This window comes from Erythrolamprus reginae, chromosome 2 (genome assembly GCF_031021105.1).
Source record: "Erythrolamprus reginae isolate rEryReg1 chromosome 2, rEryReg1.hap1, whole genome shotgun sequence".
NCBI lineage: Eukaryota > Metazoa > Chordata > Lepidosauria > Squamata > Dipsadidae > Erythrolamprus > Erythrolamprus reginae.
In genome coordinates this window covers 186,307,820-186,335,520 of record NC_091951.1, presented here as the reverse complement: position 1 = coordinate 186,335,520, position 27,701 = coordinate 186,307,820, and the positions used below count along the sequence as shown (strand labels likewise).

At 41.4% G+C, this 27,701-nt stretch overlaps 1 protein-coding gene across 6 annotated transcripts in view; it reads left to right on the top strand.

Annotated features, from left to right (window-relative positions):
- CALCOCO1 (calcium binding and coiled-coil domain 1) overlaps window positions 1-22,282 on the top strand; it is a 44,862-nt gene extending 22,580 nt beyond the window's left edge. For 2 of the 6 annotated variants that reach the window (XM_070740814.1, XM_070740815.1), the window contains 7 exons: window positions 35-125; window positions 228-383; window positions 1,842-2,096; window positions 4,702-4,827; window positions 6,221-6,316; window positions 6,450-6,561; window positions 8,451-9,550. In XM_070740814.1, the coding sequence (XP_070596915.1) occupies window positions 35-125; window positions 228-383; window positions 1,842-2,096; window positions 4,702-4,827; window positions 6,221-6,316; window positions 6,450-6,561; window positions 8,451-9,463 (1,849 nt within the window). In that variant the 3' untranslated portion in view covers window positions 9,464-9,550. Of the gene's footprint in view, window positions 1-34; window positions 126-227; window positions 384-1,841; window positions 2,097-4,701; window positions 4,828-6,220; window positions 6,317-6,449; window positions 6,562-8,450; window positions 9,551-13,290; window positions 14,152-16,828; window positions 17,041-18,579; window positions 18,687-20,646 lie in introns of those variants that run through there. The other 4 variants (XM_070740816.1, XM_070740817.1, XM_070740819.1 and 1 more) reach the window with 4 other exon arrangements.
- The last annotated feature ends 5,419 nt before the right edge of the window (window positions 22,283-27,701 follow it).

Here is a 27,701-nt window from a genome sequence, read left to right as displayed (position 1 = left end):
TTCCTCACATGTGTCTGGATCATTTCTGCTGCAGGGTGAAAGACACAGTGAAGTCCCTTCTGAGGGAGCAGGAACACATCCACCATCAGCTGAAAGAAGAGAATGCTGAGAAAGAGCAGTACCAGGTGAGCATGGAGCAACAGGTTTGAAAAGAGGGACACAAAGAGGAGCAGGAAACCAGAGCTGGCATGGTTAGCCAAGCAGCTAACGTCGTCTCTCCTCTCCAGGTCAAGCTGCAGGCTTCCAAGGAGGAGAGCCGTAGCCTGGCCTCCGACTTGCAAGAAGCCAAGACTCGTCACGGTGAGAAAATCTCCCAGGCTATCATGCTGCAGGAGGATATTCAGAAGTTGCAGCAGAAGCTGGCAACTGCTAACTGCCGCACAGTAAGTACCTGAAAATAGGAAGCTTCTAGGAATATTAAAAATATTGATAAACTTGGAGGCTTATCAAGTCCAGCATGTTGTCTCTAATGGTGTCTCTAATCAGATGATCTCCATGTTCTCCCAGAACTTCTCAAGACACCTAGTAATTACTACTAACCTAGTAATTTCTGTCTTCATGCGAGGAACCCATTTTTGCCCATCCTAAATGCATTTTCAAGTCTCCTTTCCTTGAGCCGTAAGTAGTCATCCAGTGGATATCTCTAATCCAGTGGTCTACGCCAGGGAATGCAAAGTTGGCTCTTCTATGGCATGTGGACTTCAACTCCCAGAATTCCTGAGCTAGCACGATTGGCTCAGGCATTCTGGGAGTTGAAGTCCACAAGTCATAGAAGAGCCAACTTTGCCTAGCCCTGGTTAAAATTTCCATTACCAAAAGAAAGGTAATACAGTAGAACCTCTGGTCATAAATGCTTCTGACCATGGCCAAATCGAGTTCTGAACAAGAAAATTCACTTTTTATTTCTTTTTGTGGCCGATTTCCCCTTCCACGCCTTTTTTTTCGGGGGGGGGGGGGAGTGCCAAATTTCCAAAATTAGGTTTGGGTTGCAACCAAATATGTTTGCAAGCAAAGTTATGGAACGAATTGCAGTCGTGATCAGAGGTTCTTCTGTAGTTTACAACTAGAAGGAATCCAGGATTTCAGAATGATATTTTAGATTAATTTAACAAAAAAAAAGGTTGGACAAGCAAAGCACAGATCAGGACATGTCATAGGCAAAAAAAACCCTCTAGGGTGATGTTGTTTCAGACCCTACCCTTTTTCTCTAAACGTGTGTTTTGTGGAAGAAGATTTATATACAAAAATGGCCCCAGGTTCTACTGGGCACTTCATGGATTAGTTTTTTAAAAGTCTAAAAGAAATAAGGTATTTAATTATGGGTCAAGTCCCTTAAACCCATGGACTTCGTTTCATAAACAATCTTGGAACAAAGTTACAGCCAACATAGCTGGTTTCATGTCAGAGAACAAGAACGAACTGACAAAAGTCAGCCAGCCCTGATCTAGGCAAAACCACTTGTTCTGTCAGGACTTGCAGGGCAGAGAAGTGGGTGGGTGAGAACCAGAATCCAGGGATTTATTCTTGGCCCAGGGAAAGAAACTAGATCAATATCTCTTGCAAATATCAGGAAAGTGCGTGGGGGGGGGGAGGTTGGTACAAGAATTAGGTTAGAGCTTGAAAACCTGAAATACATCAAGTATTGATCCTCCATAATCAATGCTTGTACTTGCTTGGGCAGTTTCCCACTTCAGGATTAGAAAGTGTTCTGAATCTTAATGGCTGCTGTTGTAGGCCACTTATTATTCTCTTCCTGGGGCTCTCCTAGAGCCGTGAAGGTTGGTCATGGCTTCTGCACCTTCTCTCTTGGTCCTCTTCTTCTCAGTCCTCTCTCTTTCCAGGCACAGATGGAGTCCTTGTGTGAACAGTTACGCACCACACAGGACCTTTTGGCTTCCAGTCAGCAGAAAGTGGCTCTTTTAGGGGAAGAGCTGGCCAGTGTGGCCTCCATCCGGGACCGCACCATCTCTGATCTCCACAAGAGCCGCCTTGAAGCAGCTGAGGTCAACATCAAGCTAGCTGACATGACCCTCAAGTGGAAAGAAGGCAAAGGCCAATGGTGGAAGGAAAAAGCCATGCTGTTGCAGAATGTAGAGGTATGTGGGACATTTGGGCATGTGATCCCGTAAGTCAGTTGAGCAAACTTCTGTGATTTTTTGTCTTCATCCTTTATGTTCCTTCTGTCTTGTGGGAAGTCTAAACCAGTGATGGTGAACCTTTCTGCCTCGGGTGCCGAAAGAGCGTGGGCGTGTGCTATCACGAATGTGCGAATGCCCACACCCATAATTCAATGCCTGGGTAGGGCGAAAACAGATTCCTCCCCCCCACCCCTGAGGCCCTCTGGAGGCCAGCAATGGCCTGTTTCCCAACTTCTAGTGGGCCTAGTAGGCTCATATTTTGCCCTCACCAGGCTCCAAAGGCTTCCTTGGAGCTGGGGGAAGGTAAAAACACCCTTCCCCATCCCCCCGGAGGCTCTCTGGAAGCCAGAAACACCCTCCCAGAGCCTCTGTGTCAGCCAAAAATCAGCTGGCCAGCACACACATGCATGTTGGAGCTGATCTAGGGCAACTGCTCGCGTGCCAGCAGATATGGCTCCGCATGCCACCTGTGGCACCCATGCCATAGGTTTGCCATCCCTGGTCTAAACCATGCATGTGGAAGCCTCATCTCATTTATCTTCTCAGAAATCCAAGGCTGAAATTGGATTGAGAGGGAGCAAATGGTCTAGGACAGAGGTAGGCAAAGTTGGCTGTTATATGACTTGTGGACTTCAACTCCCAGAATTCCTAAGCCAATCATGCTAGCTCAGGAATTCTGGGAGTTGAAGTCCACATGTCATAGAAGAGCCAACTTTGCCTACCCCTGGTCTAGGATTATCTATAACCAAGTGGAATTTTGACAAAAGAGCCCCTTCATCCTAGGCCCTTGATTAGTAGCGGGTTCCTACCGGTACAGGTGAAGACGCCATACCGGTAGTAAAACTGGAGCTGTGCACACGGCTTCGGGTCTAAGGTGTGAACGCGCACACATTCCAGCAAGTTTTTGCTTCTGCGCATGCGCAGGAAGCAAAATATTGCGAGGGGACATGCGCACGAGAGATATTTTGCTTCTCTACAGCGCATTGGTAGCAATAGTACCAGCAACCCCCACCTGCCCATAAAGATGAACCTATGGCACGCGTGCAACAGGTGGCACACAGAGCCCTCTGCAGGCACGCCAGCCATCAATCAGCCAAGGTCCATTGCACATGAGGTCCTTGATGTGCACACCTTCCACCAGCCAGCTAGTCTTTAGGTCTCTGCCGCACATGCGGGGCATTTCTCCAAGTCTTCGGAGAGGGGCGGCATACAAATCTAATAATAAATTCAATTCAATTTCCACACGCTGTATTGAGGAAAGATTGGAGAAGACATGAGAGGAAGGAATCCAGGAGGAAACTAGTGCCCTGAATCCTCCTGGGATTAAAAATGGGGTGAGGGGGTGCAGCACCAAAATGGGCTGTGGGAGAGGGTCACCCATGCATGTGTGGGGTGGGGGCCTGCGGGGCAGCATTGTATTGGGGTGGCACGCACACACATGTGTGTGCTTTTTTGGCACCGGAGGAAAAAATATTAACTATCACTGCCCTAGGCCAATATTTTCAGCATTGCCTATTTTCTTTGTAGTAGACAGGGAATAAAGCAAAAGGATCCTGACATCCATTGATGCAATCATGGATCTTTTATTTTGGATTGAAATTAAGCTGTAGGGAAGTTTTTTAATTAGTTGTTCTTACAGAAAGAACAAAATCCCCAAGCAGTTGAATGCCAAGGTTTAATGTTTGGGAGTTTCAAAAGAAAAAGAATGATATGGCTTTGGAAATAAAAGTTTGAATTTCAAACACTTCTGGTAAGGTCAAAACAGTTTTGAAACATCCAGTAGCTGGGTAGCTAGGCATCTGAGTAGCTGTGATTCCAAACCCCAGTTGGGATGATTTGCCTTGAAAGTTTCAAATTTGAAGTGTTTTACTTAACTATTAAAAGGAATCTCATTTTATGTTTGAATTTTGTATATGTGTCAATTGTTTCCATTATGACCACAAACAAAAATGTTTAGCAATCTAGTTTGCTCTGTGAGTTCCCTTTTGTCAATAGCTTGGGTCTTGTGGATAACTATTCTGTCACTATTAACTATGTTGAGTCCTCCTTGGGGCCTCCCTCTCTCCCTGCCTGCCTGCCTCCCACTCTGTTAAGACAGGGACAAAATTGCTGGAATAACTAAATCTATGGACAAATCTATAGATGACTCCTTCCTAACCTAGCTGCTCTTTAGAGTTGTAGATGTCCCTGAACTAAAAACTTTTGCTAGCTCTATCCACCTAGTCATTGCTGAGCAGTTGGTGGGTTTATTTGCTTATTTGTTTTATTGAATTTCTAATTATAAAGTTGCCCATCTGACTTTCACATAACTGTTTGCAGCATACGCAATGAAAACAAAATTTACAAAATTTATTAAAACCAATTAAAAACTCTAGTGAGAACCATAATTGTTGTTAAGTAACCTCTAAGCTTCCTTGGGTTCTCCAGCCCTGCATATTTCATGAAGAATCAGACCTTGCCAAGTACTTTAATAGCTTTCTATAGAGCAGATGGGGGTGGGGTGAGGGGGGGGGAGTAATCTCACCCTGCAGTGACCCCTCCTTTCCAATTTATATTTTGTTAGGCCGAGAAAGATAAGATCCTGAAGCTGAGTGCTGAGGTTCTCCGTCTTGAAAACAACTTGCAAGAAGAACGGGCGCAGCGCCAGGTGTTGCGTATGGAGCTGGTACAGGAACGAGATGCCAGTCTGGTAAACTATCTCCCTGGAAAAAGAGATTCCATCATTCAAGGAGGGAGGGAAAACTTTGGGCAATGATGTCAGTCCTCTCACACGTAGGAGCTGTTTACAGAGTAAGGTTGCCAAGCTTCCCGGAAGAAGTTTAACTCCCTTGCCTGCGGTCTAGATGGGTTACAAGCAATGAAGGGCTGCAAAACTTTTTACTACCACACTGTGAGTGTAGCTTATTTTGTGGGTGAGGCCTGATGGCCATGTGACCAGGTGGGAGTGGCTTGATGATCATGTGACCGTGTGGCTTAAAGGCCATGTTACTGGCTTAAAGGTGGCCAACTTGATGTCACTCACATCAAGGGTTTTGGTTAGGGTAAGGGTGGCTGCCCTCTCCTCGCCTCAAAGAGATACAATTTTCCTATCTATTTACTATTGCTGAACTTTCAAAATATACTATTTAATTTTATGTATATATGCCATACATGTGCATACATATAACACAGAAAAATATACATCATCTACTATATAAACTGTATGTGTATGCACACGCACACACACACAGCTCTTCTAAAATTATACACATTCAACCTCATTTACTGCGATACCCAGAGCCCAGATGGGAAAAAAAGAAAGAAAAAAAAATCAAATTTTTTCTATCGGTTCTGTGTACCTGACCGTACCCGTAGGAGCCTATCACTGGTTGCAAGACATCTTTACCTTGCAAGGATCACCAGCAGAAAAAGTTTTGAAAAGCACTCTTGGTGCTCTCCCTTCCTTACAGGACGCATGATTCTTTCTGTGGAATTATTGACTAAAGGCTAACAGAGCCTATCCTTCCATTTCATTTCTTTTTTTCCCCAATTTGTCATTCACTATCCTGTTGTCACTGACCATCCTTAGTCCTCACTTTCTTAAAATTCCAGCATTGTGCATAAGCATTAACTACAGATAGCCCTCGGGTTATGACCACAATTTTTCCCAAAATTTATGTGGCTAAGTGAAACGCTTGTTAAGAGGGTTTTGCCCCATTGTATGACTTCTGTTGCCACGGTTCTTAAGTGATTACACTTGTTACGTTAGTAACACGGTTGTTAAGTGAATCTGGATTCCCCAATGACTTTGTTTGTCAGAAGCTGATCATGTGACCCCAGGACATTGCAACCTTCTTAAATAGGAGTCAGTTGCCAAGCATCTGAATTTAGATCATGTGACCATGTGCAATGGTTGTAACTTATAAGTATGAAAAAAAGTCATAAGTTACTTTTTTCAATTGCTTTGTAACTTTGAACAGTCATGAAATGAACTGTTGTAAGTCGAGGACTACCTGTATTTAGTTTCCTGGTGGGCTTCATAACTCTCTATACATGTTATTCTAAAATTCTGCTTTGGCAAATGACACTTTTGCCTTCATCAGGTTCAAGTCTCCGAGAGCCGCCGTGAGCTACGGGAACTACGGGCTGCTCTGCAGGTTGTCCAAAAGGAGAAAGAGCAACTGCAGTCTGAAAAGCAGGTTGGTGAGGCATCCAAATGGAGGGAAGAAAGGCTGAATTTATAGTATGCGAAAAAGATACAAAGTAGTGAGGGGAGGAGCAAACTACAGTCCAGGGCTTAATGCTGATGTGTTGCCCATTGTCTGCCTTTAGGAGTTGCTGGTGTACATACGCCGACTTGAAGAACGTTTGGAGAAAGTGGCAGATGAGAAATGGAGTGAATCAGTTTTGATTGATGAAGAGGACAGAGCTCTGGATACTCCTGGTTAGTCCCATCACCATCAGGTGGCTGCCCTGTCAATTTATATTTTGTGACCCCAGTCCATGCTGTTAGTGACAAAGGGAAAAAAATAAAAATGTAGGAATCAACAGACTTTATTGAGTTCTGAAACTAGCCTTTGCGAGTCTAAAATTTCAGGCATCCTTAAATTTACTCAGAACAGAGAAGTCCAAGGGACCTGATAGAGTTTATCTTATAGATAAACTAGTGAAGATTGGACTTAATCCCTGGATAGTTCAATGGATTTGCACCTGGCTGAAGCGTAGACATCAGAGAGTTATTATTAATGGCGAGTATTCTGAGCAGAGACAGGTTACAAGCGGTGTGCCACAAGGGTCTGTTCTGGGTCCTATTCTTTTTATTATGTTTGTGAGTGACGTAGGGGAAGGTTTAGTAGGGAAGGTTTGCCTATTTGCCAATAACTCTAAAGTGTGCAATAGGGTTGATATTCCTGGAGGCGTCTGTAATATGGTAAATGATTTAGCTTTACTAGATAAATGGTCAAAGCAATGGAAACTGCAGTTTAATGTTTCCAAATGTAAAATAATGCACTTGGGGAAAAGGAATCCTCAATCTGAGTATTGTATTGGCAGTTCTGTGTTAGCAAAAACTTCAGAAGAGAAGAATTTAGGGGTAGTGATTTCTGACAGTCTCAAAATGGGTGAACAGTGCAGTCAGGTGGTAGGGAAAGCCAATAGGATGCTTGGCTGCATAGCTAGAGGTATAACAAGCAGGAAGAGGGAGATTATGATCCCGCTATATAGAGTGCTGGTGAGACCACATTTGGAATACTGTGTTCAGTTCTGGAAACCTCACCTACAAAAAGATAGTAACAAAATTGAACGGGTCCAAAGATGGGCTACAAGAATGGTGGAAGGTCTTAAGCATAAAACGTATTAGGAAAGACTTAATGAACTCAATCTGTATAGTCTGGAGGACAGCAAGAAAGGGGGGGACATGATCGAAACATTTAATTATGTTAAAGGGTTAAATAAGGTCCAGGAGGGAAGTGTTTTTAATAGGAAAATAAACACAAGAACAAGGGGACACAATCTGAAGTTAGTTGGGGAAAAGATCAAAAGCAACATGAGAAAGTATTATTTTACTGAAAGAGTAGTAGATCCTTGGAACAAACAGCAGACTAGATGGATCATGAGGTCTTTTTCTGCTGTCAGTCTTCTATGTTACTATGTTTCTATGTTTCTATCTTGAGTCTGAAGCTGCATCTCCAGAATTTTGGTTAGCTAAAATCTTTTCTTCCCATATTAAATCTGAAATGGGCAATATAGGATTGATGAATTTTAATTCCTATGAGTCTGTGGCCAATGGTGTGTCATGCTGTATATTGATAGCCCCTCAGAGACATTTAGTAATGAAACAGTTAACTAGTGTGTCTTATTGGATCCTCCTCTTATGTCGCAATATCCTGCCAACCAACTTCCTCCTTCCTTTTTTTTCTTCTCTTCCTAACCTCCATGATGTAAGATGTATATGATCTCCTGTCCCTCGAGACAGTCTTTTATTTGTTTATTTCTGTTTTTTAAAAATAAATATCTTATTTTAAAAAATGATTGAGGCTTCTATCCATCGACCTCCGGAGTTAAGGTCCTGACAGACTTTAATTCCTCTGACATGGTAGCAGAGGATGGTTTACTTATTTAAGCCTAAAAATAATAATCTTTAAAGGCTTGATATGCCTGGAAAAAAGAAAAAAAATTATCTCTCAGATTTCTTAATTTCTACAATGTCTGATAAAGAACTAAGTTCTACACTTTTAAGGCTAGTAAAAGCACAAGAGATACGTAACGCTGAAATGCAAAAAGAATCTCCTGTTTGGAGAGAAATCTCAATGGAAACGGTATTGCCTTTTACAGAGGGAGAAAACCAAGCCGGACGGCAAGAAACTGTGAGTAAAACTCCCTCTCTTTCAAGCCTTAATTTAGAAGAGGTAATTAAAGTGCCAGAGGCTATTAAAGTGTCAGAAATAATTCCTTCTGAGCCAATTTATGCTTCGAGCCAGATGGAAAACACTTCCCTGTTCTCTTTGGAGCCCCATAGCGAAGCAATTTCTAAGTTCAACATAGAAAAAGATGGAGAGGCCATTTTGGGCACGAAACCGAAAGTCAGTCATTCCAGTAAACAGGAATCTTTAAAAGGCTCTAAAATGTTTTTAAGAAGTAATCAATCCTCTCCACCACCAAGCAGTGTGAATTCTGATGACGATATACAAACTTTTAATGATTTTGTTGCTAATCTAGAAGGAAGTTTAAAAGACAGTAAAAATTTCCTCGTTGATTTTTATACAACAAAGGGACCAGAAAGCCTTACTGCATATGAACAAGATTTAATAGAATTATGCTGTGCTGAAATTACTGAAAAGATGAAAAGGCTTAGCAGAGCTAGAAATTTACAAATGTGTTATGAAAAAGAATTTAAAAAAGAAAAGATCGTACCTTTTTTCCATGATGATGAATCGGCACAAATGCCCAAAAGTAATATTACATCGCCATTTAGTGGTGGAGAAGATATTTCTGATGAGGAATATATTACTGAATGTCAAGAAGATTTTATTTCAGATGCTTCAATGGGGCAAAGGGCCTCTGCAGAACACTCCTACACTGCAGACAAACCGCCCATACCAACAAGCCAGCCAAGGTTTCTAATTCAACGAACACCTTTGGAGCAGATACCACAAAGAAGCCAAAATACGCAGATGAAGCAGGAGGATCAAACGTGGGTTCCAGCTCATGAAATACAACAGCCAGTAGCAATACAAGCTGCAGTCCAAAGGCAAATTCCTGTTTCATCACCATTGAAAGATGAGGCAAAATTAAAGTATACAGTACTGGACAAAATTATAAGGCTTGGTTACATGAAATTAAAATAAGACTACACAGTGAAGGCGTTCATCACATGGCTTTCAATCCACCAAATAAACCGTGGAGTGAAGAGCAAAAGGCCTTAGACACAAGAGCAAGCACATTCATGTTAATGTCAATGGAAATAGATTTATCAGTTATATTTTCACATGATATCAGTGCTAATAACTTGATCACATCTTTAGATGAACTTTATAGACCAATTTCAGCTGAAGGAACATGCCTCTTATTTTCTGAATTTTTCACTACTAAATTAAAGCCTGGAGAAAAAATTGCTGCACATTTGTCTAAACTTTTAGAAATGCAAAAGGAATTGATTGAAAGAGGTTACAATTTTGATGATATCCAAATGAACAGTGCTATTATTAGCTCTTTAAATGATGATTGGAAAGATGCCATTTCAAAGTATAACAACATATCTTTAGCTCAACGCACTACATCGAGGGTGTGCAAACTTTTAACAGAAGAAGAAGTTATTATGCAAGGAAGACTTAAATCCAGAGCAACTGCTTCCAGAATCTCAATGAGGCACAGTTACCAACCAAGAGCCTACGTTCCTAGATTGCCTAGATGCTATAATTGTGATCGTATTGGACACGTGACTCCAGAATGTTCTCAACGTTATCCAGTGTATGACCAGCCCAGAGGAACAGATTTTCAACGTTCTCAACATCCTGACCAGCCCAGAGGAACAGATCCCAGAGGCGGCAGACGTAGAGGCTTCAGCAGCTACAGGCCAGCTCAACAAGGTTCCAGAGGAGGATCCACATCCTTACATCGGTTCTTTGATCCTGAACAACGTTCCACATTCAGATCCTGAGTACAACACTCGACGTTTATGGACTTTAGACAGTGGAGCAGCTTTTCACATTATTTATCAAAGAGAACTTTTCAAAGAATTACATAAGACTGACATAAAAGAATTATATTCAGTGTCATATGCAAAGTTGAAGGAGAAGGAACTGTTTACATAAAAGAATTGGACCAGATGATTCCACATGTTCTATACATTCCAAAGGCTACAAGTAACTTACTCAGTCTGTATCATCTAAATAAAGAACTAGGCTATCAAGTTATGCATTTACAAAATGAAAGTCACATTATCATGAATGGGACATTTGTTGCTCAAGCTATTCCAATTGGGGGTGTTTACTACTTAATGCCAAAACCCCAGATGCAAGTTGAAGTAAGTATAGAAGTTCCAAAGAATGAAAGCACAGGCCCAGAGAGAAAACCTGTTGCTACTCCAAAAACAAAGGCTCCTAAAGCCAATGAAATTCAAAAGATTAATCAAAACAAATCTGAGGTTCCGCATATTGTCGCTAATGTTAAACCTGTACTAACAAACTAACTTTTTCATTCTAGGTGTGTCCACCGTTGGCACCGTCATTTGGGCCATGCTTCCTATGGAGTTTTATCCAAGATGCCAGATTTTGTTAATGGGTTTGATATTAATAGTAATTGCAAAATTTATTTAGATTGTTCTGTCTGTAACAAATCAAAATCCAAAGCAGCACCTATTGCTAAACATGCCACACGCTTGTCTACACGCATTTTTGATTTTGTCCATACCGACATTGTCGGTCCATTTCGGCCTACTAAAGGTAATTGTAAGTACTTCTTAACTATTATTGATAATTATTCTACGTATGGTTTTGTGTGCCTAATGAAACAAAAATCAGAGACCTTTCAGATCTTTAAAGACTTTGCAGCACATGTCTACAATCAACATGGTGTCTGCATCAGAAGAATACAAAGTGATCGTGGTGGAGAATTCATGTCCCAGCAGTTCCAAGGTTGGATGAGATGAAATGGAATCCATCACCAAACTTCTGCTCCCTACACGCCAGTACACAACGGAGTTGTAGAAAGACGACAAGGTGTTTTACAGACTATGTTTCGTTGTCTTTTAGAAGATGCTAATCTCAACAATTTCTATTGGGGTGAAGCACTAAGGTATGCCAATTACATTGTTAATCATATTTGGAGCAGTGTTATCAATCAAACTCCTTTTTACATGATGGACGGATGCAAGCCTGATATCCGAAACCTCCACATTTTTGGCTCATATGCCATGGTCAACATTCCATTGGTCCAGAGAAAGAAAGGAGGTCCAGTAGCAGAAAGACTGAGATTTATAGGTTTTGATCAAAGTTCTAAATAAATAAGTTTGCTGATTCTAATCATACAGTTGTTGTTTCTAATTCAGCTAAATTTGAAGAAGATACAGATTGGTCCAGAATCCATAGTAATGACACTTCAGTTTACTTTCCCAGAGATGATATCGAAGGTACAGCTCAACCTGATGACCCAGATTCTCAGGCAGTTGTTCCAGATGTCATTTCTCCAAAAGATAATGTACAGTCTTCATGAGTCGCGGATGATGTTCCTAGCGATGGAGTTGGAGACGAAGATGACCAAGATGAAGGTTGGACTGCAGTTCTAAGACGTTCCAAGAGAACCACAGAAGGGGTTCCTCCAAAGAGATACCAACAGCAAGTATCACAAAAATCTTTTCCTTTTCTTTGCAACAATGTTACAATTCCTCCTGAAAATTTTTCTCAAATAAGATATTTACCTGAGTCTGAGCAAGAAAAATGGTATGAGGCAATGGAAATTGAACTGGACTGTTTAAAGAAACTTAAGGTGTTTACACATGTTGAGCCTCCAACGAACAAGAAGATTATTGGTACACGATGGGTCTACAGAATTAAACAAAAACCAAATGGTGAGAAAATATACAAAGCGAGATTAGTAGCACAAGGTTACTCCCAAGTTTAACCTGAAGATTACACAGATACGTTTTCACCTACAGTTAAAAATGAAAGCGTTAAAATTGCTTTAACCACAGCTATTGCTTTGAATGTAGACGTTTTCCAATTTGATGTTGAGACTGCTTATCTGAACACTGATTTACATGAAGAGATCTACATCAAAGGTACACCGGGTTTCCAGGATCGAGAAGGAGATGTCTGGTTCCTACAGAAAAGTCTTTATGGTTTGAAACAATCTGCTCTAATGTGGCATAGATGTCTCATTGACAAACTAAATTCAATGGGCTTTATTAAGTCCGATTCTGATGAATGCTTGTTTACAAAAGGCAAGGTAATATTTATGAAATCATACTAGTGTATGTTGATGACATAGTGTACATTGGTCCAAACAAACACATGAGTGAAGTTTTTGCAAAAGGTTTAGAGAGACACTTTAATTGAAAAGCTTAGGACACATTCATGATTACCTAGGTGTTCAGATTGAAAAAACTCAGAAGGTGTTTAGCCTCTCACAAGAAAACAAAATTGATCAACTTTTGCAAAATTGCAACATGATTGACGCACATCCATGTCGCTCTCCAATGCAAACAGATTTTTACAATTTGACACAGCAGATTAGTCCTGATTTTGAAGATCAAACACTTTATCGTTCAGTCATTGGGTCACTGTTATACATTAGCAGTTGGACAAGACCCGACATTTCACTTAGTGTTAATCTTTTGTCACGGTACGTTGGCAAAGCAACTAAATTTCATTGGACATGCATAAAAAGATTGCTGAGATACATGAAGCACACAAAAGACATGAAATTGTTCTTAGAACCAGAACACAACAAGTTTCCTGAGTTAGTTTGCTACGCAGACTCTGATTGGGCAGGTGACAAAGAAACATGAAAAAATACTTCAGGTTACATAATGTTTTTAAATGGCTCTCCAATTTAATGGAATTTATTGGAAAGTTAGAAAGCAGAACTTTATCTCTTGTTCTTCTACTGAGTCAGAATATGCCTGCGTTTCTGACTGTTGCATTGCTTTAACCTGTGTTTCTGCTCTTGTTGATAGTATTTGGAGTGATCCTATGAAACCAATTGTCATAATGGAGGACAATCTCTCCGTTACCTTCATATCTGAAACTGAATATGCGGGAGCATGTTCACGGCACATCGACATAAGATAGAATGCCAGAGAATATGTGAAACAAGGATTTGTGAAACTACATTATGTGCCTACAACTGAACAAATTGCTGACGTGCTGAACAAACCACTGCCAACTGACCAACACGAATACCTCTGTAAAAGAATGTGCCTCGTGTGAACAATGTCACTGAAGACTGTCAAAGAAGGGGTGTCACGCTGTATATTGACAGCCCCTCGGAGACATTTAGTAATGAAACATTACTATAATATGTAAAAATTATAGATCAAGAAAAATGTCCAACTAAAACCACGTGTAAAACCAGTAAACTACAACATGAATCATAATATTAAATTGAAACCATAAACTATAAACATCGATCAGAACAAATTTTGAACTACAAAGAAACTGAACGAATAAACCCTTAAACCACTGATAAATGTTGGCACTAGCAACTACGTCAAATACATATGGATAAAACTTCAGGAAAATCTACACCACCTATATGCTTAAACCACAGGCTGCAAAACATGGAAGCCCCAGCTCTAACGCTGGCCCTCCACACTCTTCTTACCACTCTTTTCTTGCTCTATTTTACTATCCTTCCTCCTCTTGTATTTCTTTCCCTTCTGTCTAAATCCCTTTCCCTTTCTTCCTTTCTCCTTCCCCTCTCACGCATGTTATATAAGTAAACTATAATTGCTAGAATGTATATTATATATATTCCCTTTACTTTTTTGTACCCTGTTTTTAACGTACATATCTAATAAACATTTAAAAAAAAAAAAGTAATGAAACAGTTAACTAGTGTGTCTTATTGGATCCTCCTCTTATGTCGCAATATCCTGCCAACCAACTTCCTCCTTCTTCCTTTTTTTCTTCTTCTCTTCCTAACCTCCATGATGTAAGATGTACAGTGTTCCCTCGATTTTCGCGGGGGATGCGTTCCGAGACTGCCCGCGAAAATCGAATTTCCGCGAAGTAGAGATGCGGAAGTAAATACACTATTTTTGGCTATGAACAAGTGTCACAAGCCTTCCCTTAACACTTTAAACCCCTAAATTACAATTTCCCATTCCCACGTTTATTTATTAAAGTTTATTTTTAAAAAAAGTTATTAAAGGTAGATGAAAGTTTGGCGATGACATATGACGTCATCGGGTAGGAAAAACCATAGTATAGGGGGAAAAAACTGCAAAGTATTTTTTAATTAATATTTTTCAAAAACTGTGGTATAGGCTTTTCGCGAAGTTCGAACCCGCGAAAATTGAGGGAACACTGTATACGTTCTCCTGTCCCTCGAGACAGTCTTTTATTTGTTTATTTCTGTTTTTTTTTTAATAAATATCTTGTTTTAAAAAATGATTGAGGCTTCTATCCATCGACCTCCGGAGTTAAGGTCCTAACAGACTTTAATTCCCCTGACATGGTGGGGAATGACAGGGGCTGCTGTGCAGCAATATCTGAATACTAAATGTTTACTACCCTGGTGGGTAGGGCCACAACTGGGAAAATCTGTTGTCTCTCTTGGTGCATTTTGTAATTCTTCCATTCTTTTCTCACTCTGTGGGAACTCTATAGAGTATTCCATAATGAAGCTGTAAAGCCAGACTTTAGATTTTGTGAGATATTTCTTCTGGGTGGATGGAACATCCTTTCCTAGGAACTTTAAAAAAGAGAGCCTTTTGTTTCCCTTTCCCAAATGTATGCCAAGCACATTAGGAAATATTTACTGCCCTCCTTTTTATTATTCTTTATTTTTCTTGCCTCCAGTCAGCATTGATTCCAGAGGATTGCCCAGTGAAATCCTCACAGGTTTTTTGGCAAGGTCAATTCATGGTTTCCTAGTTTCTAGCCCAATATTCACTACACCAGACTGGTTCACTATCCTCTTATCTGAAATCAATAGAATACTGTTGATAGGATAGGAGGGAGAAGGCAACCAAAGCAGGAAATGTCAGATTAATTCCTGGGATCAGGACAAGCTCGGGGGTGAAGATGTAGAGGAAGGGGAGAGTGGTGATGAAACAAAAAAAGGCCAATATGCAGGGCCCAGCGATAACAATGTGAAAGGCCATTATTTTTCAACTTTTAGAGGGCTCCAGCCTTCTTGTGTCAGCATTCTGAGTAAGGCATCTGTCAAAAGCAAAATTCCAAGGCAGGTAGATTCCTCAAAGAACATGTTTATTGGATACATTATATTGGCACAGCTAGTAAAAACCAACTCTAAAAGTTCCCGCGGTTTTTAGCCTTATTAAAAGAACAAATGTTTCCTTCTCCAGATGTCACCAGTCACATCACCAATTAAAGTAGCTGGACAGCTGCTTGGTCACTTCTCTCCTCATTCAACTGCCGCCTGTTGGGATGACCTTGACTCCCACAAGAAAACTTTTGGTTTTGACTGTTAGCCAATCTATCTACTTCCCCCTCCCTTCCCTCCTTCAGAGTTCGTGGCAACCATGAGGCAGCAAAAGATGGTTTCTGTTGTGAGTGGTCCACATCCGGCTCAGTTGGTCACGGATTTCGAGGACCATGAGACAGATGAGTACTGGCATCTCAGGCCAGTGTTCTTGCCATCTGAGTCTGAGAATGTGAGTGAGGGACTGAGGGTTAGGGGCTGAGAGTCAACTAGAGTTTGTAGAACCCCCAGTTATGGAACTGAGTGAGTTAGAGGACAATGGGGACTTTGAGGATCTGGACCCCTTGTTAGATGCAAGGGTAAAGAGAATGAGATTGAGGCATGAATATCTCGCTAGAAGGGGTTCTTGGCGTTAAATAGATATATGGCAGTATATAATGGCAGGCTGATGGGAAAGGGGGTGTGGCAGACAACGTTCTTCATTGAGGATGATAGTGCTCCTGAAGCTGAAAGAATTTCTTGCTTTCATAGACATTTTTTCCTGCCTATTTCATGAGCAGCAGAGTAAGTTTTGTTAAACTACAAGAAAATATGTCAGGAGTGGAGATTTATGACTCTTGCTGGCTGGCATCCTGGACTATCCTTATCTCTTGCTAATTGGAGAAACGAGGCCAGCATGACATTCTTGGCATTAACTCTTGTATTGCAGAAATAGTGTTACTAATAGAATTTTACCTATGGGTGCTTTTGAACCAATGTGTGTGTGGGGTCTTTATTTCTGATAATTGATCTGACCAAGCAGAACAGGCTTCCACTAGATTCAGGAATTGGAAGTATCCCACCCAGAAACCTTGGATTGAGCATTAGCAAAATAAGCATGTGCTTAGAGCATCAATAGACAGGAGGGTAGATTTACCTCCTGGACAGACATCCAGTTTCTGGTTCAAGCCCCACTAGGATGCTAGCTAGAACAAACATAGAAATGTTTTTCTCTACAAGGTCAGTCTCTACTGGGAGCGTCATTTCTTTCTGAGAGAGATTTGTTTTTACATACACACACTCTCACTCACTCCCCTAATGCCATCTCCTTCATTTTCATCTTCCAGGCTCGCTGGACTCCCTGTCTGATTCTGAGGACGAATGCCCTGAGGATATGCGCCTGCCTGCCCAGCTCACTTCTTACAGCCTGTGTGACCCCCGGGCAGTGACTACCACGCCTCCCTGTGCCCATGGGTTATCTCACACAGTGGTGATCAGCCAGCCTGCTCCTATTGCTAGTCAGATCAAACAGCTGCCCGAAGATTCCAGTTCTGACTCGGTGAGACCCTGAGAAGCAAGGAAGGACCCAGCCTAGATATAAATGTCCAAAGCGAAGGGCAAAAGAGTTGTTTTGGAAATCCAGGCAGAGAGATGGTCTAGCCCAGGGATAGGGCAGATGTTCTGAGGTTTTGAAAACATACTTATTTATTATTATTTATTAGATCTGTATGCTGCCCCGAGTCTTCGGAGAAGGGCGGCATACACATCTAAATAATAATAATAATAATAATAGGTGTTGTTGTTATTATTATTATTATTATTATTATTATTATTATTATTATTATCATCATCGAGCTGCAATGACTCTGCCATAAGCCAGTAAAAGTGGTCCCAGTGGTACTTGGCACACTGGGCGCAGTGCCAAAGGATCTCAGCGGACATTTGAAAACCACCGGAATTAACAAAATCTTCCAAAAGGCCGCTTTACTGGGATCGGCACACATAATTTGCCGCTATATCACACAGTCCTAGGTGCTTGGCAAGCGCTCGAATACGAAATACGAAATCCAGCATAGTGATCTTGTTTGCTATGCTGTATTGATATTAATAACAGTAATAGTAATATAATAACAACAACAACAATATTCTGAGTGCCCACATGCCATGGAATCCTCGAAGGAGGCTTGGCACTTTCACAAAATGTTTACTGTTGGAGCATAATCGCTAGGAAGATGTTAAAAATGCTGCCCATCAATCCACTGGACTCTCCTGAAGGATGCTTCCCATCACACTCTTAGTTTTTTTTAAACTTGGGTGGGGGCAGGAAGATAGCAGGATGACAGCTACTCGTCATTTTTATTTCCTCAGTGTCTGTCAGATCCAGGAGCATTATGGGTTTTCTGTCTTTTTGTGTCTTTTTGTGTGTGTATACACACATGGACATCCAATCATGATGCCAGCTTCCAATTTTGTAAATTCAGAGAAACAATAATAATTAATAATATCCCAAAAGAGCAAGAAATATGATTGTCACCAAGAGAAGTGCCTGTTGACCTGGGTGTGTACTAGAGGTGGGTTTCAGCAGGTTCTGACCATTTCTGGAGAGCCAGTAGCAGAAATTTTGAGTAGTTCGGAGAACTCTGACTAGTCCTACCCCCCATGTATTCTCTGCCTCCCGAGTCCCAGCTGACCAGGAGGAAATGGGGATTTTGCAGTAATCCCACTGGAGTGGGGAGGGAATAGAGATTTTGCAGTATTCTGCCCCTGCCACGCCCAACAAGCCACACCATGCCTACGGAACCAGTAGTAAAAAAAAATGTGAATCCCACCACTGGTCTATACCCATCTTCCAACGTTGTTTAGCCTGATTAGTTACAGCTCTCCAGAATTTTAGGCAAAGACTTTTTCCTTCCTTCCTTCATTTATTTATTTATTTATTATTTAGATTTGTATGCCGCCCCTCTCCGAAGACTCGGGGCGGCATACATCCTCTTCCCGTAATTCCTTTTGCCCCCCTGCATAGGAAGACCAGGCCAGTTGTTGTGAGCATGAGCCAAAGTCAGACATACTGAAAACATGCCTCTCTTTCTATTTGTAGGAAGCTGAAGATGAGAAGGCAGTTCTGTTGGCAGCTGTTCAGAGTGGTGGAGAAGAAACCAATCTACTCCTTCCAGAACTGGGCAATGGCTTCTGTGAAGTGGCCAGGTGAGGGAAAGTTATTCCATCTGTACTGCATTTTCTCTTCAGCCATGTCCTCTGTCAGATGTACAGTGTTCCCTCGCTTTTCGCGGGGGATGCGTTCCGAGACCGCCCACTGTTCTGTCTGGGTCACTCCAGAAGCCAATACCAACCCAAAAAGAGAAGCCAGACACACTGGTAAAAGGCAAAGGTAGTTTATATAATTCAAGGAAAACACAGGTAACAGAAAAATGTCCTTACAAACAGAAAAAACGCTGGAACTTCAAATATATACACGAAGGCAATAGTCCATGAAGCAATACCAGATTCTTGCTGCCAAGACGAAGCTGTAGATAGCAAACAGACGCCTCCCACGAGTCTTCCAGACTGCGAGGCCACAAGCCAAGATCAGAGACGCTGAGAATCAAAACAGGTCACCACAATTCAAATTGATAACACTCCACATGGCTTCAAGGCCTTGCCTGCCTTTTAAACCCTGCTGATGAGGACCACACCCAAACCCAGCTGTTTCTAATTCAATGGTGAAAATATTTCTTTAACTGCTCCTTTCGTTGCTCTGAACGACTCTGTCTCATGTCAATGACAGCTTGTGCGTCATCACCTAATGACTCCAAGCTACTGGCTGGGGAGAGCCCCCCCCCCCCCCGGGGCTCTCATGCTGTTCTCCTTCATCCCATTCCTGACTCTCCTCTCCCCCGTCCGACTGTTCAGCCCCCTCCTCTGCGCTGTCATCCTCCTCCGGGCATGGAGCCAGCAGAGACACAGCTGGTCCCTGAGCAGCCTCAGGCTGAATCACAACACCCACGAAAGTTGAATTTCCACAAAGTAGCGATGCGGAAGTAAATACACTATTTTTGGCTATGAACAGTATCACAAACCTTCCCTTAATACTTTAAACCCCTAAATTGCAATTTTCCATTCCCTTAACAACCATTTAGATTATTACTCATCATGTTTATTTATTAAAGTTTATTTAAAAAAATATTTATTAAAAGCAGACGAAAGTTTGGCGATGACATATGACGTCATCGGGTGGGAAAAACTGTGGTATAGGGAAAAAACCCACAAAGTATTTTTTAATTAATATTTTTGAAAAACCGTGGTATAGACTTTTCGCGAAGTTCGAACCCGCGAAAATCGAGGGAACACTGTATCACTATAATCACTCCTGGCACCCAGCTTCTGGGAAAGTGCCAGATTTGGGAGTATGCTGAAGAATAAGATGAAAATACATATGAGAAACTTCAATTAGTTCTGTAAGAATCTTGGTATCTTCATGGGTGAGGAGGGGAAAATTTTATCAGCAACATCTGAACATTTTCTGGATGGTACCTGTCCAAAGCTTAGAACCCAGGGACCTGGCCAAATTAGGGTTCCAGCAATTTGGTAATCTGCAGTCCTCCCTAGCCATGTTGTAAAAATTGCAAAGCCAGACAGGTCATGACTTGAAAAGGAGAAAGAAAATGCTGATTATGCAAAATAAGAAATGCATGCAAATGTACCCAGTTGAATTAGAATTTCCATAGTGCCTGTCTGGATTGTCTAATGGCCAAATTGTATACATAATGACACAGAGAATATACCCAGCCTTAGATGGGGAAGCTGTCGTGAGTGGTCCACGTCCAGCTCAGCTGGTCACAGATTTTGAGGACCAGGAGACGGAGGAGTACTGGCAGTGCAGGCCAGTGTTCTTGCCATCTGAGTCTGTGACTGAGAGTGGAGGGGAGTTAGAGCCTGGGGAACCACCAGAGACTGTAGAACACCCCAATTAGGTTATTGTTTGATTCAGAGGAGGATGGGGAATTAGAGGGGGAACCCCTGTTAGATGTAAGAGTCAGGAGAATGAAATCCAGATGTGAATATTTCTCTAGAAGGGGTCTGAGGGTCAACCAGAGTCTGTAGAACCCCCCAGTTACGGAATTTCTCTCTCTCTTTTTTTCCCCCCATACTTTTCCTTCATGCTCAGTGGGCTGACAGGGCGGCAGATGTCAGAGCCATCCGGAATGGGCGTATCTCCTTTGGACCTGCCTTCTCCAGGCTTTTGGAAGGAATGCCCCATCTGTCACGAGCGCTTCCCGCCGGAGAGTGACAAGGAAGCTCTTGATACGCATGTGGACGGGCACTTCTTTTTCAGCACCCACGACCCTTTTACTTTTGAATAAGCTTCTTGTCTCCATCACCACCATCACGCCCCCTTGTTTACCCTCCCCGCCGGTCATTCCAGTAGGATTCAGGCTGGTTCCTCCCCTCTCTTCTTGCTTCCAGAGAGAGTTTCTTAAGTAGAACGAATTATCCTAGCACAATCCTGTCATTGGGTTGACGGCTGTTAAAAATACAAAAAACTGTTGTCTTCCAGGAACCCTTTTCGAGGCAGAACAGTCAGAGCTATCTTGCATCAGGAGTTGTATCCTCAGGGATGGGAAATAGGCAATATTAAACAGTAGCAGGATGGGCTGTTTATCGCCATAGAGCAGTGTTTCCCAACCTTGGCAACTTGAAGATATTTGGACTTCAACTCCCAGAATTCCCCAGCCAGCGAATGCTGGCTGGGGAATTCTGAGAGTTGAAATCCAGATATCTTCAAGTTGCCAAGTTTGGGAAACACTGCCATAGAGCGAGAGTTGTCCGGGCAGTTTGTGTGATCTTTTACAGATACCCACAATGACTTTGCCTTCTTGTTTGCCTGCCAATGGACCGGTGCTGAAAAATTCTTGAAAATGCTTGTATCCACAAAACCCATCAAATATATGTGGGCCCTCCCTGCACATATGCCCAGAAACTTTATGGTCCCTGTGCCTTGCAAGGAAGTCAGGTGTCTCTATAGCGTGCAAGGAAATAAGCTGTTTTCACACTGTTCAGTGACCATCAGAACTCCTCACTATGGAAAGTGATGATATTCTGACCTTAGCCCTGAAAGAACTCTGTAGACTTTATAGAAAACCGGGAGCAATTGCAAGTGAGATATGATCATAGCACTTAGGCTTATTTACTCCCCTGCCTCCCACCCACCCACCCCCAAATAGTGCTTTAGAGCTATACAGCTATAGAGTTTGCCTGCAATACTTCCCTCTAACCACTGGACCACTAGGGTTGCCCATTTAGAAACAAATGGAGACAGAAAAAGAGGTTTCAGTTTCCTTATCAATAGCACAGCCTTATTGAGATGAATGGGAAAGGAAGGCCTTTAAAAGTTGTGTAGGTATTGAGGCTCCAGTCAACCATGCAGCACCATATTTGGTTTTCCTCTTACAAGGACTGCTGATTCCTGGCCTCCAGGTCTAATAAGATTCCTTGTGGTTGATTTCAGCTGGAATCCAGCCATACCTGGGGAGGTACGGACTCTGTACCCCTGGAATAAACCAAAAGTCAGTATTTGAGAAGTTAAGGATATAAATTCCTTGGTTATAAATAGTTGGGTGAATTTATATCTACAACACAAGTGTTTGGGGAAAAGAATCTGGGGGGGGGGGATGTCTATGTTTAGAGAGTACTTCTCTCTCTTCTCAGTGTTAAGCACAGAACAGCTCCGTAGCAAATGAAACCTTGGCCCACCTATTGTTTAACTCCTCAATTTATTAAAAAAGTAAAGAAAAGAAAACAAATGAAATTGGAAATGAACGGATTGCCTATTTATTGGTTGGCTACTGGTAACTCTTCCAACAAAACCTTAAAGGATTTTATTGCTTATATTTTATATATTATATGGCATTGCATGTGGGCTTTTTAAAATAAAAGCTAAAGCAACTGCACTCGCAAGCATGCGAATTGGAACAAAACAGGAAGAGATTCCATAAAATCTCACCACCAGGGAACAAAATTATACAGATTCACAGGCAAGGTTGTTTTTCTCCCTTAAACATGATCAATAACTCCCCTAAATGTGGCTGTTACCTTTACATAAATAGCAAAAGGCAAGATTATTCTATTATAATTCCTGCTCTCAAATATTCCAACGATGTTATTTAAACGGGAGAAGAAGGGACAAGGACATTAAAGTAATGTACAGTAACTGTCATTTCTCTCGAGGAATGGAAAGTGGTGAGGAAGGATATTCACGAGAGATATCTTTAAATTAGAAATTAATTGAAGTGGTTTTAATCAAGTTAACTTTCTTTATCTCCCACCAGAGCAGCAATCAGTGCATTTTCCTTCCAAAAAGAACCAAATGAATAAAGAGCAGAAAAAATAGCCTTGGCTATTGCATGAGAACTTTGCAGCATGTAATTAAGTGATTAGATAATTCACTCTCAGAATTATCAACAGGGATAGCATTTTGCCACGCCATTAGTGTTGTTAGTATTAAGCAGAAATATATATATATTTCTGAGCTAGCTACTGGAGAAAACACTGAAGCATGCTTATCTCGATGCTTTTGATCATAGCTGTGTATAAATGTGCTTTGGCTCCAGAATTCCATTTTCTCACCACAGAATAAATTAGCCCCATTATGCAAGTCAGCGCATACTAAAATAAATTATTCTTTCAGAATAAAAGATAGCAAATGTATCTGTTTCAGAAAAAAAACCACCAAATTAAATTACTATAAGATATAGATTCCCAGTTTAGCTCAATTCCTCATTTTATATTTAGCACAAATATATATCTGATACATTATATTAGCACAAATATGTACAATAGATTTATATTAGCACAAATTTCATCATAAATAATACAAACCCAATGTAGCAAAAAATGTCAATAGCAGAAAAGGCAGAAACTGGAGTTAAATGATGTGAAGAGCAGGAATGTTCTACAAATAGCCAAAGATCAAGTTATGAAGAATACTAACACCCACTGCATGGCGTATGTAGCACCTCATTGATTAGAGAGTTAAAGCAACCTTGTCAGTCCCAACTCTTGGGAATTTGTAGTGACTCCCTGACACATGATTTATAATTCAAGGCTTCTTCCCCCTTCAGATCATAGCTGAGCAAACCTCAGGTGAGGTGCTGGGGATGCATCCATATGCAGTATTAGCTCTGACTGGTAGGCATCTAGAGGCCCACCCATAAGTATCTTTCTTCAAGCAAGGATTCCATCTCTTGGACAATACCTGCAGTTAATCCCCCATGAAGGCATAATCTGAGGCTTTAGCGATGGAGTGCACCATTTAAAACTGCAAGTAAGGGAACCTATGTTTCCTCAGTGCAAAACAATAACAATATTGGCAATTCAGAGTGGGAAAGGTTCTAGGATAATGTGCCTAATACATCAATGTTAAGAGAATTTGGAGGAGCACTGGAACCTGAGACACAGCTTCAATAATTTGATCTGGTTCTTTGAAGAAGAAGCTGTCAATCATGATAGGACTGCATGAGTAAATGAGACCCAAGACATACAAGAAGAGACATGGGCAAGGGGACAAAGGCGAAGGTGGTTCTCAACCAGCCACAGTTCCTTAAGTAGACTTGGATTGTTGTTTTTTTCTTTTTGTCTTCACCTCTTTTCTTAACTTGCTCTTTCCCAATGCTGTACTGAATCTATTGCTTCTTTCTCAACTTTCTGCCTTGTGACTACTGATGCATGTGTCTCCTTTCTGTGAGATTGCGCCTTTGGCTTTAGTTGCCTCTCCTTTGACATTATAGCCCTTGTATATATTCACTTTCCCCCCCTTGCTGAATTTTGCATTTGCTTCCTTCTAATTGTGAAGCGGGATGGGTGGGTTGCAGTTTATTCTTGCTTCTGCCTTTTGACCTCTCGTTTGAGTCACAAGAGAGAAATGTAAGAGCCAGGTCCTGCTGTATCGATACAGAAGGAGAGAGACAATACCTCTCTAGGGACTGTGCCTTTTTGAAGATATAATGCTACAAAATGCCTCTTCATGCCTGAACAGCTATCAGACCCAGGATGGAAGTCAGAATGACCACTAGATGGTAGCAAAGAGAGTTTTATATATATATCTTTGCTGCCATCTATCAGGCAACTAAATATTTACAGCACAGGTTTGATAGCTATACATTTACACTTTTTAAAAAAAACAACCTTTTCATTGTTACCTGCATTTGTGGCTTTGTGTTCTCATCTGTTTTGGGTTTTTTTTCCTTTCCCTGAACAGTTGAAAGTTTTTTTCCCCCACTTAATATAATAGCCGCTCAGAGCAATAATCACCCTTTCCCCCAGCCTTGACCTTTCCACAAGTCTATGTATAGGGTATGTATATATATATATGTATATATTTATATTTATAATTATATGACATGTTGCAGCTATTCTAATAAAATGCGGTCTTTCTGCAACTCACTGGATTTTGTTTGTTTGTTGAGTTGAGCAAATTATGATTTGAAAAATGTGGGGGGGTGTTCAGTTTGAGAGTCCTGCTCAGTGGTGGGATTTTACTAGCTGTTCTGTGGCTGTGGCTTGGTGGGTGTAGTGTGACTTGATGGGCATGGCAGGGGAAGGGTAATAATAATAATAATAATAATAATAATAATAATAATAATAATAGTAGTAATAATAATAGTAATAATAACAACAACAACAATAATAAATTATTATTATTATTATTATTATTATTATTATTATTATTATTATTAATTAGATTTGTATGCTGCCCCTCTCCGAGGACTCAGGGCAGCTCACAACAGCAATAACAATACAATACAATACAAATCTAATATTAAGAAAAACAAGTTAAAAACCCATTATTACTAAAAACAATCAATGCTACACAATCACACCACACTCAAATGCTACAAGTCAGAAGGGGGGGATTAGTCCCCCCATGCCTGGCGACATAAGGATACTGTAAAATCTCCATTCTCATGTAGCCATACAGGAAACTCTGATTGCCAATAGACTTTGGTTCAAGTGAAGGCTGCTTGGAATTGGAACCTAATGAAAAAGCTTGTCCTACTCATGCTGGCAGAGAGGGCCAACTTCAGATCCAGTTAGTCAAAAGGACTCCCGACTACCAGAATCCAGAAGAAGAGCCTTCTTTGCTGCATCACCTGCCCTTTGGGACATCTTACCTTTTAAGGTAATATCTGCTCCCACCCTTCGATCCTTCTGCAAGAGCCTAAAGGCTTGGGTTTTCTGGTTTTTTCTGGGGACCAAATGGGGCAGTTCCACCCTGGAAATGGCTGCTGGATTGATGGCAGGCTTTACTTCCCCAACACACACACTGCTCTCCACCTATCCATCCAAGCTAAGTCAAGAGGATAGGGTAGATCAACCCCTGGGGGAGGCTGCGTCTCTTCGGAAAGCCCAGTCCTGCCTCCAAAGCTCTCAGTCAGTGTATTTCTGCATGCAGCAAGATAAGCTGAGAATGGTAAGCAATGGGCCTCAATAGTAAGTGAGGGAAATCCTACTTTTCAGTAAGTCGCTTTCCATTTCTTAACTTAAAATTGTAATTGGATTGGTGGGCATTGGATTTGTCACTATGTACTGTTTTTTGCTATTGTTGTGAGCCGCCCCGAGTCTGCGGAGAGGGGCAGCATATAAATCCAATAAATCTAATCTAATCTAATCCATGCAGAAGGAGGCAAAGAATCAGGAAATGTTCTGCAGGGAATCTAGTACATCCAGGATCATCTCCATCCTCCTCATCCTCAGCAGTAGCAGATATAAACTCTCATTAGTAAAACCAATCATTGCATTCTGTTCAGTATTTCTTTGCTCTTTCATCTGTGCAGTTCATCCTCTTGACTTAGATTGTAGGACAAGGCACAGATTTCAAGTATCAGTGTATTCTACCATCTCTGCTCCCTAATATTTTGAGAAGCCCATAGCAGTATTTCTGGCCTAGTCCATGCCTGCTAATCCCCACCAGTAAGTCCCAGTTTGCTGCGACTCCTCACCATAGCCAAATCCCAGCTGGGGAAACCAGCATGCCTGGGAAGGAGGGAACAGCTTTTCTTGTTCCAGCACTGGAGCAGATAACAACAAAATCAATTTTTATCACCCTTGGCTTTTATGGACCCTTTCAAATATAACAGCAAATCATTGAGGAATTCATTATCCCTCCCCCCTTTCTTTTCCCAGTGTGTGTCTGTCTTGGGTGTCTGTGTGTGTAATTTTATTTAATTAGAAATGTAAAATACAAAAGACCCACAGGCAGGTGAAGATGGGCAGGCAGAGTGGGGCTGAGTGATGGCCCAACGAGGCTGGATTTATGGCTGTACGGATGGGAGCTCTGCCCTTGTATAGCCAATAGTAATGGAGTGTTGCAATCCAAGTCTTAAGCGCAATGGGTGACCTGGGATCTATAGATCATTAATACAACCTGACTCATGGCTGCTGCAATTATCCAGGGTGAATAAGATGGAAGCTGAGCTGGGCAGGCGGGGAAGTCAGCTGGCTTCAGAGAGGCCAGGTGCTGCGTTGGGAAAATTTCTACAAGGATGATCCTTGTGGCTGGAGAATATGGGTGATAAGAAATGGGTGCCAAACATAGGACGTGTAAGGGAAGCCCCTCAGAATAGATTCGGATTTATTTACAAGCAGAGTCAAGGGCTGGCCAAAGGATGCCTGCTCCTTGAATTAACTTGTTCTCATGTTTTTTTTTTGGATATTTGGGTGGTTCAGGAATGTGCCAGCTGCTTTCTAAGCTAGGAAGAGGGAGAAGACAGGAATATAACTTTAAAATAACTTATCACAACAGTGTGCCTAAAAGTCCCTTAATGCCACTGAAACACAAAACAAGTCTACTAATATCAATAGGAGAAAGGCACTTAGGCATACTTGCTTGGAAGTTGGACTCTGGGACCCTGTCAATACAAAATCAATACATTCAAAATTCAGTTCTCCCCATAGGTTAAATGTTAAACAAGTTGGTGACCTTACAGAATGCCTTTACACAGAATGAATTAGATGGGTTCGTGAAATCATTCAGTTTTGCAACGAGTCAAGGTATCTTCCTTTTTATTATCTGATCTTAACACAAAGTGAAGGTGATGGCCAGCATCTTAGTGGTAAATTCTGTACTTGCAGTAGCTAAAGGCACTGGAGGCTTGCATCCCAAGAATAGTGTAAAAGTCAAACAATTGTTGATGTTGTAAGCTACATAGAGTTGGCTGTGGTGAG